We start from the raw sequence: 17,780 nt of genomic DNA, 5'->3' as shown, positions 1-17,780 counted from the left end.
ATAATAATAGGGTAAACGTACCTATTAAGCTCACCAAAATCTACATTGAGACATTTTTAGTGCACAAGATATTGGTTCCAGTACAAAAAGTTGTTAAAATAAAATATATTAATAATAAATTAATACATTTTATTTTAAATGACAAAAGCATTTCAATTAAGATATACATCATTAAATTCAAAAAGTCTGGCTGTGCTTAATGAGTACATTTTTGTACCCTTTAAACACACCCCTGTTCCCATTAAGCTCACATCATGTTTTATTAAACATTCTTGTTTATTTTAAGGAACATTTTTAAAGAATAATTGTACAAATATATATTTTTGAAGGTACAAAGTCAATCACAAAAAAAGCAGAACACTAAAATCAAGCAACAAGGTACTCAATTTGATCAGTTATACAGTATATTCATAATGAAGTGTCATTTAAACACATTGCAACATCTATACTAAAAGTATACTAAAGTAACATATTCAAAAATCAAATAAAACAAACCAATAAAACATTTAATTCATGGGGATGAACACAGAAACTAGCCTCATTATGAAATCTCTTGTTAAATGGATGCCAGCTCATCTATAGTCTCTTATGACTGGAATTCACTACACAATTTTTACCCCGATTTTCCACAGATTTACAGTCTGGAGAAGTTGATGCTATAGTTCCCAAAGATCAGAGCCAGTCTGTAGATTTGAGTCGACAGAATCCATAGAAAATCGATTAACTTCATCAACCATTAGTTAATATTTAAAGTCTGTTTATGAAGTATTTACAGACGTTCAATGTGGAAGAGCTGAAAGAGAGCACACTGAGCTTAATTGAGCAGCAACAATTTTTAATAAATTTCATGTAATATTTATTAAAATGCTAGGATTTTGCTAAATAAATAGTCTAGGTCATTTATTAAGTTTATACATATTTTAATATGAACAACTATTATTAACAATATCTATGAAATTATACTTTTTCTTCTAGATGTCACACTGATGCTGTGTGATTTTCATAATAGTGCACCCTTTAAGCTCACTTTACAATAATATGAAATCTTTAAAAATTACAGCACTGTAAAACGACAGACCAGCAATAAACTGTCAATTTATAATATTATGGATGTAAAAGTACAAGCCAGTAATGCCTGTGAAGTAATATATTAGCGTAGCACACAATCTTATACAGCTAGTCAGCTAACTGTGTTCTGTAGCATCTGCGCTGTGTTGCTAAAACTATCTTTTGGATCTAATGTAATTATTTCCCGCATCCAAGTTCCAGGTTATAATATGCAAAATCTGAAGATTCATCTCTTAATTTTACAACAAGTAGTGAAAATTACCCAAAATAAAGGCTTAAACATCTATAAAAAAAAAAGCACATTTAAAGGTCTCCTCTTTTGGTGAAAGTTTTAGACAGCTTTCAAAATGGTCAGCCAGACAGTGTGAACACATGGAGACTCGTATCTCAGTGTGCAAGGATCTGATTGACTTGAAATTACAGGAGGTATATGGTAACAAACATATCAACTGGTTAAGACATCAAGAAGGATAATAAATTATTTTTTATTTTTTAATCTGATCTCAAAAATGGAAGTGTGCTTAATGGGTGCGTTTATAATAAGTCATAAGACATTTGCATTGCATTTTATCATAAATAAGGTGTAGATCTTGGAGAAGCCACCCCATGTTAGGGGAAAAACATAAAATAATTGTTGAAATGCCTGTGATATCCAGGATTTTTTATGAAGAACAATTAGCAGATTTTATAAACACTGCGGTAACACTTTAACTAATGTTAACGAATGACACCTTATTGTAATGTATTAACTAACGTGAACAAACAATGATCAATACATTTATTACACTATTTATTCATCTTTGTTAACGTTAGTTAATAAAAATAGAGTTGTTCATTGTTAGTTCATGTTAGCTCACAGTGCATTAACTAATGTTAACAAACACAACTTGTGATTTTAATAATGCATTAGTAAATGCTGAAATTAACATTTAACTGAGATTAATAAATGCTGTAGAAGTATTGTTCATGTTAACTAATGTTGTTAACTAATGAACCTTATTGTAAAGTGTTACCAACACTGCCAATCAAAAGTTCTCTTCTGCTCACCAAGGCTGCAATTATTTAATCAAATATACAGTAAAAACTGTAATATTGTGAAATATTACTACAATTTAAAATAACTACTTTCTATTTTAATATATTTTAAAATGTAATTTATTCATGTGATCAAAGCTGAATTTTCAGCATCATTACTCCAGTCTTCAGAGTCACATGATCCTTCAGAAATCATTCTAATATACTGATTTACTGCTCAAACATTTCTGATTATCACTGTTGAAAACAGTTGTGCTCCTGCCTAATATTTTTGTGGAAACCATAATGCATCTTTTCTTCAGGATTCTGTAGTGAATTAAAAAAAATTCAAAACATTTATTTGAAATCCAAAATATTTTATAACAAGTGTCTTTACTGTCATTTTTGAATAAACGTATTTAAAAATAAATAAAATAATAAACATGATACATTGCTCTTTCTTGCAGTCATAAACAGTCTCACATCCCACGCGGTTCATCGCCTATCAGGATACCAACTTAAAATGCATCCAGCTTTGTAAAGAGCATCCATTTGCAAAGCAAATGTGGGCGATGAGCAAGTGCTCCAAATCTGTCATCCCCTCTCTTGTACCTGGAGTTACAGTACACTCTTTGTCGCAGATTGTGCGAAATCCTCCTCTCTCTCTGTGTGTGTGTGTAGGCTGACCCAGATCCTCTGTCTCACTGTCAGCGCTGACAGGTCACCACAGGAGTCTTTTGTTAGTTTGGGACTGCAGTATGTGTTATGTCCGAGCGAACACTGCTCACCAGTGCCTGCATTCATCGTGCACAGTGACCGTTTCTGGATCAGGGGCTGGAACCCTAAGTGAACACTTGATAGTTAGAAGTGCTGATTGAGAATCAGTTTTGGCCCCTCGTATCCTGATAAAGAGGATTATGTTGACTAGAAGAGGCTGATCCTAGATGACTACAGAAAGCTGATCTGGTTCTTATAGTGAAAACACAATACAGGCACTGATCCCAGATCAGTTCTAATAGTCAAAGATACTTTATGAATGCAAGCACTGGCTAAAGATGACTTTAAGCGTGAATAAAACAGTGTTATAAATAAATTCAGTACTACAAATACTACCCTGATGTAAATTACTTTATTATGTAGTGTAAAAAAAAAATATATATATTTATATATTTTTTACACTATATAATACATTTTTATGTTTATTGTATGTTTAATTAATCATATGTATGTAACTATTTAATTATTAATCAAATACAAAATAAAACAATAAATATAAAGTTATTTTATTTAGTTATTAAGATAATAATATTAAAAATAACGAAATAATAAAATTAGAATTTAATTATTGTATTATATTTTGGTATACTTTATTTTAATTTTATTTAAAACTTATTTTTATTTATTTATTTGCATTAATGTTTGAATTGCAGTAATGTTAATAGGGTGGAGGGATCTTATTGATCCTAAAAACAGGCTTAAAATAAACACTTTTTTTTTTTTTTTTGTGCCTGTGGTATTTACAGTGGCTGTGTTTAGAATAGACTACCAGATTGTTTTTTTAAATAGCATGCATGATGTATTTACAAACATTTAAATTGCTAGTATGCTACATAGTGATGTAACCTCATCATAGGAATAAAAATGTTTTAGTATTCCTGACTCAAATTCATAGAGAGCATTATTTAATTTCAGAATCAGAAAGTTGAATAGGTCTTCAGTTTTACAACAAATGCTCTGATGTCACCCATTTAAATTTGTTAGGTGGAATACTCTGGACATATAAAGTAATGTGATATTTCTCTGCCTATTAACTGTACTGTGTTCTTCTGTTCACATGCAGCTAAATCGAAGAATCACGGTAACAGCAATGCAAGAGCTCAACGAATCAACTCCGGGCTCCACAGGAACAAAAAGCAGGTGTGATTCATTTGTAAAAAGATGGTTTTTAGTTTCTGAATCTTTTATGAATACCTAAAGTAACTGAAAATACTACCATACGATACGCTTCATTTAATTATATAATGTCTCTATTTGCATCCACAACAAATCTGGAAACAGGCAAAACAAAAAATAATATTAACCTGAAACATGAGTCTTGGCCAGTAGGAAAATAAGCACACGGGTCTAAATCAAAAGAAAATGTTTCTTTGCATCCTTCAAAAAAAGTGATAATTTAAGCAGGAAGCTTTGAACTGGAGAGCTTTTACTCATGTTAAACACTAGGGGGCGCCAGAGACCTTTTATTTGAACTTTGTATTTATGGGGTCTAATTTCAATTCTTCCATAATTTGACCTCAGTGTTTATATAAGCAGCACACTGATTGTTAAAACAGCTGTTAGCCCGTAAAGTTAATGGCAAATGGAGTTCATTCAGTCAAACTGAGGTATCTAGACCATTTGAAACATGCAATCACATCTGCTCTTAACAGAACTCGGCACTGGACTGCAAAAACGCACCTGGGTCGATACTGGACAAAGGACCTGAGAAGAGCCCCACCAAGACTAGACAGCCACGGAAGGTGGACCTCCGAGCGCGATATTGGGCCTTCCTGTTCGATAATCTACGGAGAGCAGTGGATGAGATCTACGTCACCTGTGAATCCGACCAGAGTGTGGTGGAGTGTAGGGTATGATTATATATGACCCACATACCATCAACAATTGTTCACTTTTACCACTTGAAACAGAATATATGTGACTCTGGACCACAAAACCAGGATTCTGAGGGTGCAAAAAATTCAAAATATTGAGAAAATCAATTTGTTGTCCAAATGAAGTTCTTAGCAATGCATATTACTAATAAAAATGAAGTTATGATATATTTACAGTAGGAAATTTACAAAATATGATCTTAATATCCTAATGATTCTTGGCATAAAAGAAAAATCGATAATTTTGACCCATACAATGTATTTTTGGCTATTTCTACAAATATACCTGTGCTACTTATGGTTTTGTGGTCCAGGGTCACACATTATAGATTTATAACTCTAAAATTATATTTTAATTAAAATTAAAATTATAATGTACACATTTTTGTAACTATTCTTATATTATTCTTTTAATTTGTTATTTTTTAAACTTTTATTATTTTATAACTTTGAAGTGGCTGCTTTTGCACTCTGACCACTAGAGGGAGTGAAGCGTTGCGATGTTCTTCCTCTGCCGCCTCCTCCTCCTCCTCGCATTCCTTTTGTTTTCTGGTTTGTGTCAGAGAGGGGTTTGGTGAGAGAATTATCACTGCACCTCTCCAGGGCCTTTCTGGAGGGAGTGGAGATGGATGACATGAGTAAACAAAGGGCCCCCCGCCCCACTCCTTCCGTGCAGGCAATCGGGGGGGGCTCAGGGTACGAGGTCTAGGTGACGTCCCAAAACACTTTTTCCATTCCAGGTTCTTTGTTTAGTTTTAGTAAAAGCAAAAAGCTGATTGCAAAACATGTAGTACAGTCAGCCGCTATGACCAATACCCTCTCAGCACGCAACGATCGCAATAACGATTTGTCACTTCAAGTTGATCAACAGTGTTTTTGTGTCCGGTTTGGTCTTGGGACCGGTGTCGGCAAACATTCGTTTGAACTCTGTTAGCTTTGGTTGGCAGAGTCCATGTCGGGGCACTCACTATGTTTACCCTGGCAGGTATGGCGCCGGGCTGTATTTGGGCCCATCGTCCACGCTCTACATTGCTGGCTCTGATTTATCGATTGGCGTGTAATCTAGAATTATGCTGAGCAGGGTTCGGCCAACCACTCGAAGCTAACCGGCCCCCTTTGTGGTTACCTTGTTGACAGCCAGCCTGTGCGAATGTGCGTAAACTATCTGGCCGCTGTGTTTCCATGTCCGGCGGGTCTGTTCACACTTCCTGGCCCTTTGGTCTGAGTTTGTGTATGTGTCCATTCTCTGCTACAGATCTGTAGTTCACTGCCATGTGACAGTAGAGGATTGTTTGATGACTGACTGTAGGCCTACAGTAGGAAAATGTCCCTTGGAGCTGTTGAAACCCACATAAATACTCATTTATAAACATATAATTCTATGTTTCAGCACTTTGTCATGTGCATTTACCAGCACTTTTTTGTGTGTTGCATAATTGCGTAAAATAATAATTTTTTGATCAACAACAGAATCTTGCATAAAATGCAAAACATTTTATAGTGTATAAAATGTTTGCAAATGCAATTAAGCACAATATTCAATGGAAAGTAACGTGAGCAGCACTTTAATTGTATCCATCGTAAGTTATTAGATTATAACCTTAGGTTGTGACGTTCTTGGTTAATGTTGGTTTTTCCCACCTACATGACTTCAGCAGAAAAGGGGAAAAGAAGTTGTTTCAGAGGTGATGTAAAAAAACATAAATAAAATTAACTTAAAAAAAAAAAAATTAACTGTTAAGTACAGCATTTGCAATATAATATATTTGCTTATTCATAAATATGTTATTCAGTGTAAAACACAAACCTGTTCGTTTCCCAGCACCCAAATTCACCTGTGTCTCTGATTCTTTATCCTCTGCCAGTGTTGACTGGTTCATGATTTGGTCGAGTCACTGGCTGATTTATTTTCATATTCAAGTGACGCCCACATCTTTAACCCACAGCCCAGAGGACTAATTGGTTCTTATCAGGCCTCTCACTCGTCTCAGGCCTGATTTATGTCACATCAGGCCATACACGAGACAACTATCCTTTGCGTCTATGAAAACGAGAGATGTATAATAACTCAGAATTGTTTTTGGGGGTCATTTTAATTTTTCATCTGACCGAATGACTGAGTAAGTTAAAATGTTACCATATTAAGCATTCTCCCATCAAGCGTCATATAAGTCATGTTCCTCTTCTTCTAAGTGATTTTTTTTTTTTTTTTTTTGTAAGAGCACTTAGCTTAACTTGTTTTCCCTTAGCTGTTGCATTATGGGCCAGTATCGTCCTCCACTATGACCTGGTGTTGTTAACTAGCCCTAATCAACAGGCCTGCTGCTGGACACATCTTTCACTGGGCCTGACTCCCCTATTAACTAAAAGCACTGTGGACCTCTCCTCACAATTGCCACTCCCCCATTACCGCCCATCAATCACACAAACACACACGCGCCTGTTTCACAGCATCGCCTGCCATCCCCCATTTAATCCAGATCATCAGTCACACCACAGACTCTGGTCCTGATTTTGAATGCAACTGAACTGTGTCTCACTGGTCTGGGTATTCCTGACTACCTCACAATATAATGCACATTGTGATACAGCTGTGAATGCATTGTCATGCACGACAACTGGATCTCAGTTGAAACTGCATCAGACAAGTGAAGAAGACCCTGCATACTCGCAAGGGAGTGAATCTGCAGGATCAGTTTCACATGCACTCCACTTTAGTGCCTCAGAAGTGGCTCTAAACACTACGAAAAGCAAATTTGACAGTTGTAGAGGACCTACTGCTTCGTTTATAGATTTGTAGCAAACCATACAAGCATTCAAATTAAGATTGATTATGACTGGCATTGACGCAGTTTCTGGCAGGTTTTTTGTAATCTTAAGAGCCTGTGGTAGGTCTAGGGTTGTAGACCTGTTCTAATCTATGTTGTGGCAAGGCTTTGCGACACTCTCTAGCGTCTTTGTTGGAGCCAAGGGATTCCCCAGAGTCCTTACGGCGCTCCCAGATCGAATATCGGATGGACAATGAACATTTCGTCATTCACTGCACACTCTTTGCCAGTAACCAGAAATGATTACAGCCCCAATCAGATTTGCCAGCCCCCTTTTGCAAAGCTAATTGGTAATTTCAGCCGCACCTCTTGTGGAAGACCACTGAGGCGGGAAAGAGCAGCAGCACTCTTTTTCCCTTTTCTTTCGTCCTCATCCTTTTCTTTTTGTCCACTCCTGGCATTTGTGAATGAAGTGCTCCGGTTGGTTGGGGGAGGTGTGTGTGAGAGGTGCTCCTGTAGCTATAGATGCCCACTTTTTAGTAGAGACAACAGGGTGTTGGTTTACATCAGTTCCTCAGTGTGAACAAGAATTGGGGGCTCGTACGGGATTCCGCTTACCAGAGAATTCACTGGATTTTGCCGGGGATCTCGGCTGGGGCCCTGCTCATTGTTCCTTCAGACATGCCACAAAAGAGATGTGAGGGTGGGGGGCCGATCTGGCCCTCCTGCATGGTCAGATCAGGTCTCTGGGGTCACAGCTTTATCTGTGAGGTGAATGTTAACAGGGCTGAACTCTGAGGACAGGAAGTAGGGGAAGTTGATTTGGAGATGTTCTGTATTAAATTGTATTTTTGAGAGGGGGCTGTTCTGTTGAAATTACTTTGCCTTGACATTGGCAATTTAAGACATTTTGTCCCCACCTTTAACATTTTGATAGCTCATAGATCAGGGGTGTCCTGTCCAATCCTGGAGGGCCAATGTCCTGCAGAGTTTAGTTCCAGCTTGCCCCAACAAACCTGCCTAGAAGTTTCTAGTAATCTTTAAAACTTTGATTAGCTGGTTCAGGTGTGTTTAGGTTGAAGCTAAATTCTGCAGGACAGTGACCCTCTAGGAGCAAGTTTTGGCAGGTTTTTGCAAGCACATCCTTTTCAGTTTAGAAGACTTTGCCTTTTGATTGTTGGCGTTGCATGTAATTCTCCCTTATCTCATTGAGGCTTTCAGAACTGACAGCACACATACTTTCCCCCCAGGAGGTGCTGATGATGTTGGATAACTATGTCCGAGATTTCAAAGCTCTAATCGACTGGATCCAACTACAGGAGAAGCTGGAAAAAACAGACGCTCAGAACAGGTGATAATATGCTTGCTATCTAAATGGGCACATTCCATAGATTTCTGTTGTTTTTATTTACAGCTAGTTAAATTATATAAATAGTTTCTCTCACCATGTACACAAACCCTTTTTTCAGCCTGATCAATGAGTAATTTGTGTTGATTCACTGTTTTACGGTCTCACCCCTTTGCGTAATGAGTAAGTGACCACAACACTAGTACATTGATTATGGTATAAAAAGAGCTTTTAAGTTGTGTGTCAAACTGTAAAGTACTCCTGAGAAAGCTCTGTACATTTCTGCAGAATTTGAATGTGCATTCTTTAGAAGCATGTAAGCATGCCCTAGCCCCTGCTTGTCTGTTTATTATTTTTTGGGATTTTAAAAAAAAAATGCGTTTTATGTTTTGATTCTGTTTTGAATCAGTACCTTTCTTTAAATGTTTAATCCTGTTCCCGCAGGCCTACGTCTTTGGCTTGGGAAGTTCGAAAGATGTCACCAGGGCGACATGTAATGTCCAGCCCCTCGTCAGACCGTATTGTTCCATCACCTGGCGTTCGCCGTGCTCTCAATTTTGGGTAGGCCAATCCAGTTACATCCATCACACCCAGGATCACTCAAAAACATTTCTCTCAAGTACTCACAAGTACTTGCTCTCCAGTCCTAGCTCTTGTATGTTCTTGTATGCTTAGTATTTTTTCCAGTAGATACCCATTGTGAAAAAATAAAGCTAATAATGTTGAGTATAGGGAAAATATTACTGTATAGGAACTATATTTAGTATGTATTATATAATTTGCTATTATAGCAAAAACTGATACATGATGTCCAATTTATTGAATCATATTTTTCTACTTGTACTACATAATATTAATGTTTGGAAAATGTAGTAAATATGCTGTTCCTTGGAATTTTTTTAACCTGGAGGGGTCCTTTTTTCTTTTTCTTTTAGCAAGGTTTACTTGCAATTTCAGACATAGTTTATCTGCTTGAATCTGGCCTCAACCCATTATCCCTGCTCACAGCATGCTAATTGACACAGTCTCTGTTGGCAAACTGTGGCGACTTTCAACTCCTCTAACAGAGGAGCAAGACATGAGGCTCCCTTGCATTAAGGTTTTTTTTTTTTTTTTTACTGATAGTGTGAAAGGAAGGCAATTGATAATGCGATTAAAATGCCACTGAATGCTCAGATGGAGAAATCAATGGCAGATATGATACATATCTTGGCCTCACTACGAGACCGGAAAGACTACGCCCGTCTGGCAGAGGCTGGGAGGAGAAGGGGAATCGATCTGCAACGGCCTAAGCGTTTTGTTTAATGCAATTTTTGCCGGGTTCTCCTCAGGCGCGCTTGAGACTATGGGGGGTGCAGATCTAAGTGTGGTTAAAGACTGCTGAAGCACGGGCATCCATGTCTGTATTATGCTGTAATTGGACGCCGCAGGAAATGGATATTGATCAAGACGGAGGGCCCTCTGTCTGAAGTTTCCATTTTAGTTCCCAGTGTTTGAGGAAGCCCAGTGCAACGATGCATAGCTAGAGCGTTTGCGATGGCTACCCGTAGAAGGGGACAATTTAAAAATATAGTTAATGGCTGTAAAATATTTGTATCTATTGTAACTGTGCAACTGGTGATGAATAACACCACCTCACTACTGTCCATCTGGGCATTTGAATCTGAGACCTCTGGTTTAAATGGCTTGTGTGTGTTTACAGTGGTCCCCCTCCCACTTTGGCTGTGGCACGTCTCTCCCACACTGGACCAAGCTGGGCTGACCGAGTCAAGTGTTCTCAGTCCCTTCCTGTCCCTAGCCCAAGTGTCAACATCCCTGCTGAAAAACCAGGTGAACTGATCTTTTCTATTGACAGTCATTTGTTTTCAAAACCAGATGTATTAGTATTTCTGTGTTTATGTTCATATTGGTATCCATCAATCCTTAGCAAAGAAAGATGCAGAGGGCTGGGAGACCGTGCAGCGTGGGCGCTCCATGAGGCCACGCTCCAACACCATGGTGGCTAAGGTAAGCCCTGTTCTGACCCATGTAAGCCCCAAAGATGACAGCGACAAGGAGAACCAGCGCATCCAGCCCTCATCTCAGGAAAAATCTCAGGAGGTGAAGGAGCAAGAGCAACCTGTACCCCAAGAGCAGAGCCAAGAGACGGAAAAGACCTCCGTCATCGAGGTACTGACATCAACTTGCTTCCCTTTATTAATTATTTAGAGCCCAGGCATAGATATGAAGGCTCTGTAACATCAGAATGTTTTTGTTTGGTCACGGTGTGTTCATAGATGCACTGTCCAGACAGGGCAGTATCAAGTGTACAAGCATCGATTTTGTACATGTTTATCAGATTTAATGAGATTTATTAAATATTGATGATACAATGTCCTAGATTACATTTGGACAATATGCCGAAGCCAATATTTCTGTTGCAAATCCTAGTGAGCTGCCAATGCTACCTACTTCCTGCGTAGGCTCAAAACAGCACCCTCTCTGAAATGGAACATCATTAGTGACTGATTTGGAACGCTCTATGCAGGCAGCATCTCTTACAAATAGTGCAAGACTTGACCCATAATTGATTTCAATGAGTTTGTCATTGGCATGTTGCTTAGTTAATTTCACAATTCGCCAGTGGGCATAAAGTATCACATTGTTCAGCACTAAATAAAACATTCATCTGCAATCTTGATGTCATGATTTCACTAAACTTGTTATGCAATGTGGTATTGTCTTTTCCATAGAGCGTTTGATGCCACCCTAGAATTTTGCCAAAATTTATTAAGAGGCAACTTAATTTTGCTGCTTACTTTTGAAGCAGCCTGCACATCAAGAGCATTGAATCGCTGCCTCTGAAGACAAGCTTACTAGGTTTTACAACAGAGAATGTAGTTGAGATTAGTGATTCAAAATGACTTGTTTGCATGTTTGTGGTCTATGATCATACAGTTCTTGATATGCTACATGTTTGTTTTGAAATGCATGATATTGTGTAATTATTTAGCATGCTGTGTTTTAGTTCTGTTTGTTTTCTTGCTGCTCTCATATCTGCCAAATGGTCTGTCATACAGATGCGGCAATGAGTGCTGTGACATGCATGTTTGTTCATATTTGTGTATGCATCTGTGTGTATATTGCACAGCCCCCAGCAGAAAGTATTGAAGAGCCAGGGCAGAGTGTCAGCGCCCCCTCTGAGGACGCGCCACCCCCTACCTCTGACCCCACGCCACCCCCTACCTCTCTACCTTCGCAGGCCCAGTGCCCGGAATTGGATTCCGATCCAGTTCCTCCCCTTGAAACCCTTTCCCAACCAGAGGAGCCGGGTACTGGGCAAGCCAAAGTAAAGCAGGGGATGGAGGGGTCGGTGTGGAAGGTCGCGGCACCGTCGGCAAAGGCAGAGGCAGCGGTCTACGTTCCCCTGGCAGCGATGACACTGGAGAGCATGCTGGACCCCACAGAACTTTCCACCGTGAGTGCTGAGAGACACAGGCCAGGGTCAGGACTGCCGCCTAAACAAAGTCAATCCCAAAAACCTCCAGGCGAGGCAGGATTACCCCCTCCCTCCTCCTTTCGCTCAGCTAGTATATGTATGTGCGTGCTGACAGGGGTGAACTATTATCACTGCGAGTAGAGAACAGGAAGGCCCAGTGTTTGCAGAGAGTTGCCCCAGTTGTTCAAGTTTTTATTTTAGGCTTATCAAGTGTCCCCTGCACCAGTCAGACAACTTGACTGGTTTATTCCCCATGGGCTGTCATTGACCTTGACCTCCCTTCGAGCCTTGACCTCCCAAAATCTTGCTAGATTCAAAGGTGCCACTACACATGCAACAAAAGAGGCTGTTCCTGGAGCATCTGCAGATCTCTCTTACAGTCAGAGCCCCTCTGAGCAATTATATTAATTTCGTACCGCGTAGTCCTTAGTTCTGGGAACTAGCCAGCATGGTGGTTCCTCAAGAACCAATTTCCCCCTCAGGCTGTTTTCCTGGTTGCATTTGCACCGGCAGCGGGAACTCTAAAGCGGCCGATAGCGCCGTCTTTATTCACAGCATTTACAAACATCAACAACGTTGAATGGAGGACGCCGTGATCGGAGCTGTTTTTATTTTGTGTCGTGGTAACAGAGATGGAATATTATGCACAATTTCCGCGATTGACAGAGCATGAAAATCTGACTAAATCTCCTGTGAAAACTTGCAGTGTTATCATCGAGGCTGAGAAAAGAACAAAACGCTGCAGACAACAGGTAAATGCCTTTGGGCCAGATTTACTAACAGCGCAAACCATCTTTTAGCGTTAAAATAGTACTGTCAGGATTTACTAAAGATGCGCAGTGAATAATTAGCGCTGAAAAGGCGTGGGCACAGTTATTTTTGCACCTGACTTTATTGAATATGCATTTGTAGGAGTGTCCTTTTCAGATGCAAAATTTATGGGAGGAGATTATTAAAATAAATCACGCAATGTGATTTACTAAGATTTGCGATCGTCAATTCAGTGGTATTTTCTGCATTATTTAACGCCCAAAAAAAGCATGTCTTAAAGAATAGTTCACCCAAAAATGACATTTCTGTCATTAATTACTCACCATGTCGTTCCAAACCCGTAAGACCTTCGTTCATCTTTGGAACACAAATTAAGATATTTTTGATTAAATCTGAGAGCTCTCAGACCCTGCATAGACAGCAAGGTTACTACCACGAGCTAGGACATTGATAAAATAGTCCATGTGACATCAGGGGTTCAATCGTAATTTTACAAAACTACAAGAATGCTATTGTGCGCAAATAAAACAAAAATAATGACTTTATTCAACAATTCTTCTCCTCCTCATCTCGTCTGCAGTGGTGTGGAGAGTATTACGATGCATGCGCTTGCTTCCGCTTCATGTAAATAACACATGCGTGTGCTGACACATGTTCCTTTAGTGGTTCCTATTTTAAAATGAACAAGTTTGGTGCCATTTCTTCCAGCTCAGAACCACCCTTTTTTTCTGCACAGAAAAGAGTTTTGTGCAAAAGGGGTGACAAAATGTACAAATTCCAGATTAGAATAAAATAATCAAAGTTCTGTCCAGCAACCAACTAGCTGCAAAATGTTTTGCTTGAATTTATTTTGCTTGAAGTTCAAGACTATTGATTGGTTTAACTACTTGACCTACAGACATAGGCCAAAAGGCTATTTTGTACACGGGATGGCTGTAGAAGTGAGATGGCGACTCCTGTTTTGGCATTCTGTCTCCTGGAGTCTCCTGTCCCGTCCTTACAAGAGAAACCTCCAAGGGGTTAATTAAGGCTAGACCCACAGCATTTTCTGTGAGCTACCGGCTTCCATTACTCAACGGGTGTTGGCCTCTGTACAAAACCCAGTCTGAAACAATGGAGATGGATGAGGTTTAAACAGCCAGACAGGAGTACAATCTCAGTCGTGTCGGAATCCGGAATCATTGCTTCCGAGGTCCAGACACCACCTCTCTGGGTGGGTCAGATAAGCCCAGCTCTGTTTAGACTCCAGATCTAAGACCAGCAGGCGAGCTGTTGAGAGAAATCCACCTCTTATTATGCTCGTTAGCATGACGTTTGACACTGACCTCAGTGCAGCTCCGGGCGTCTCCATCTTCTCCCACGGCCGTCTGAAATTGGCACTCGGCATACTGTTCACTCGTCAGGTTCTGAAAGCGGGGGTCAAGTGTTGTGGCCTCTGATGGCACTGGGTAGGATACTTTTTCCAAAATATTTTGGCAATTTACCAGTCATCACGAGTCATGAAGACCCACAGGTGCACCCGTGGAAAGAATGTATGAGCAAAAATGTGCCCCTCAACAAATCCCCCTTTTGTTACCACTCTAAAATTGGAATAAACCCCTTTTGCCTACAGGTAACTATTCTCCAGAACGCTAGTCACCTGATGGCATTTTGCAAAATGGGCTGAACAGGGCTGCATCTTAAAGAGAGAGATAGTTTCCCTAAAAATTAAAATTGGGTCAGGGATTCATTCATTCATTTCTTTTTTTTTTTCTGTGGAATACAAAAGAAAATATTTTGAAAGAATTTTTGATCTGTATAATGAAAGTCAATGGGGTGCAAAGTTGTTTAGACCCCAGCGTTCTTCAAAATATCTTCTTTTGAAACACAAAACAAAAGTGGCAGATATGTGACAGCTGCAATGCCATTATTATGACCATGGGTCACATGGCAGAAGAATAAACATATTGTAAAACAGTTATATTTGGGGGGGGGGATAAGAAATTTCAGTTTATAAATTATTATTTTTATTTATTTATTTTCTAGCATTTTAAATTAAATCTATTTTAGTATTTTAATAAATCAGCAATAATGAACTGATTTAAATCCTCATCCTGCTGCTCCTTGTAAGTTTTCTTAAGCCCCTGTTGAGAACTACTGTTGTAGATGGAACAAATTAAAAAAAAAAATTTTTTTACAACTAATTTATATAAATGTACTTATCATTAATAAAGTAAATACTATATTAAATTATGTACATTTATATAGATAAACTTATTATAATTTATATTTATTTACATGATTGCATTGTCATATTTCTTAAAACCTTGCAAAACATTCCAAATGAACCTATTTTGCCGACTACAAATGTGTAGAGTGCAGTAAATCGCTAATAACTTTTAACCATGACTATATTCACAAAACAACATGGGCTCTCATACCTTATTGCTTAAATATGTTTAAAAAAACAAAAACTCCTTCCCATCTCCTCGTCCCTGTGGTTGTGCGCTGCATGATTTCGTTATGCTTCCCCTTGCGTGGTTTTTGTGATTGATTGTGTTTATGGCGTGTGCCTGGATTATCATTTCATTTTATCTCTGTTCAGTTTCTTACAACATCTTTTGCATTTGTAAGTTTTTGTGGTGTTCAGGCTTCCACCATGCATTTAAAATTTGGTTGCATTTCAGAAATTTGAGTCTAGCCTAATTTCAGATGAAGTGCTGAAATGATTGCACCATGTCCTAATTGAAGTTGTGCTGCCTGGGCATGTACTCAAGAGTCTGGTGTGGCTAACTTGGCACTGTACGACTCGTTTTGTGCCTCTGTTTGGTGTGGTGACTTCAGTGGATGATTGCGAGTGTTTTGTGCCTGTTGTCAGCCCCAATCCATGGCTGAAGTTTTGGCTAAGAAGGAAGAGCTGGCCGACCGCCTGGAAAAAGCTAACGAAGAGGCTATCGCAAGTGCCATCGCTGAGGAGGAACAGCTGACGCGGGAGATCCAAGCGGAGAACAACGAACTGGAGACCGACAACGAGAGCGACTTCTCTGTAAGTCAACAATTAACCCTAGTGGTTTAAATGGCTGATGTAATTACAACAACATCAATCTTCTTTGCTCTTTTATGTGTGTTTTCTGAATTTAGCGTCATTTTTATTTTGCTCTCTTATAGGCAAGTATCGGGAGTGGAAGTTGTGGCTTGAATTTAGACTGGAGCGAGATGCTAGCTGATTATGACGGTAATGATGCGATTGGCATCTGCATTGCTAACTGTATGTATACGTCTATGTTAATTGTTTATTTAATGACAAAACGAAATGGCTAAAATTGCTGTAATTAAATGAATATTTATTTTAAGCAATATTTTCTGGAAAATTTGACTTCTAATGTTTAAACTTGGACTTGACTTCCCTATTACTTTTTACTAGTGCTGTCAAACGATTAATCGCATCCAAAATAATAATGTTTACATAATATGTGTGTACTGTGTATATTTATTATGTGTGTATATAAATACACACACATACATGTATATATTTTAGTAAAATGTTATATTTGTATATTAAATGTATTTATATATAAATTTAATATTTTCAAAATATGTACTGTATGAGTGTGTATTTATATACATAATAAATATACACAGTACACATTATGTAAACAAACTTATTTTGGATGCGATTAATCGCGATTAATCGTTTGACAGCACTACTTTTTACCTTTTTTTTCTATTCATGTAAAATAACAAGTGCTAATTTTTCTTGCCGTCATGTTTTATTTTTTTGAAGAATGTATGCTTGTTATATAGACTTTGCAGAAATTGCATTTAATCAAATTACATAAAAGCTTCACTCATAACACTGGATGCTGATAATCTCAAAATGACAAGTATGATCTATCAGTCTAACACTTCTTGTAAATGTGTTATATTGCGTCACCTGCTTTTCTGACAGCTCGAGAGCCCTGGCGTCAGAGCACCTCCTGGGGTGACATAGTGGAGGAGGAGCCGGCCCGCCCGCCGGGTCATGGCATTCACATGCACGAGAAGCTGTCCTCTCCTTCACGCAAACGGTAACAGAGTCTCATAGTTCTGTGTTACATTCAATTAAGCAAAAAGACTGCAAAATGTGCCATTTAGTGGTGCAAAAATTAAACATTTCATTTTTTTAATGCTGTTTAAATGAAAATAGACATTGTGTAGAATCCAGTTTCTGCCATAAAATAAGAAACTAAAAAGTTTGCAACTTTGTCTCGCAACTCTTGACTTTACTTCTGTTGATTGTGAGTTTGTCGCAATCCAGATGATTATTATTTTTTTTAAATCAAAATTCTGAGATGTAAACTGTAATTCTAAGAAAAAGAAAAAATTCTGAGATGTTAACTCAAAACTCAGAATTGCGAGAAATAATCTTCGATTCTAAGAAAAAACAATTGTTTTTTTTTTTTCAACAATTGTGGCAAAACTGTGATATGAAATCACTTTTGTTCAAAAGAGGAAATTGGCTTCCATGTAATTGTGAATTATGAGTTTACATCTCGCATTTCTGACTTCTATCTCTGAATTAGGAGCTGTAAACTCATCAATTAAAAAAAAAAAAAAATGTCTGAACAGTGCCAAAAATTCACTATTGTGAGGAAAGAAATTGGGCTTGTGAGATGTCAACTTAAAACTTAAAAGATTGCTAGAAATAAAGTCAGAATTGTTAA

General features: G+C 38.4%; 1 protein-coding gene across 5 annotated transcripts in view; it reads left to right on the top strand.

Moving 5' to 3' along the window:
• The window catches only part of scaper (S-phase cyclin A-associated protein in the ER), a 109,051-nt gene that overhangs the window by 7,614 nt on the left and 83,657 nt on the right, over positions 1–17,780 (top strand). For 3 of the 5 annotated variants that reach the window (XM_058766562.1, XM_058766560.1, XM_058766561.1), the window contains exons 3-12: positions 3,923–3,999; positions 4,512–4,709; positions 8,752–8,852; positions 9,294–9,410; positions 10,552–10,679; positions 10,777–11,018; positions 11,980–12,306; positions 15,956–16,123; positions 16,246–16,312; positions 17,027–17,144. In XM_058766562.1, coding sequence (XP_058622545.1) covers positions 3,923–3,999; positions 4,512–4,709; positions 8,752–8,852; positions 9,294–9,410; positions 10,552–10,679; positions 10,777–11,018; positions 11,980–12,306; positions 15,956–16,123; positions 16,246–16,312; positions 17,027–17,144 — 1,543 coding nt within the window. The remainder of the gene's footprint in view (positions 1–3,922; positions 4,000–4,511; positions 4,710–8,751; positions 8,853–9,293; positions 9,411–10,551; positions 10,680–10,776; positions 11,019–11,979; positions 12,307–15,955; positions 16,124–16,245; positions 16,313–17,026; positions 17,145–17,780) is intronic. The other 2 variants (XM_058766563.1, XM_058766565.1) reach the window with 1 other exon arrangement.

This window comes from Onychostoma macrolepis, chromosome 25 (assembly GCF_012432095.1).
Source record: "Onychostoma macrolepis isolate SWU-2019 chromosome 25, ASM1243209v1, whole genome shotgun sequence".
NCBI lineage: Eukaryota > Metazoa > Chordata > Actinopteri > Cypriniformes > Cyprinidae > Onychostoma > Onychostoma macrolepis.
Note: the sequence above shows the minus strand (reverse complement) of the source record. Positions and strands in the feature narration are given on the sequence as shown.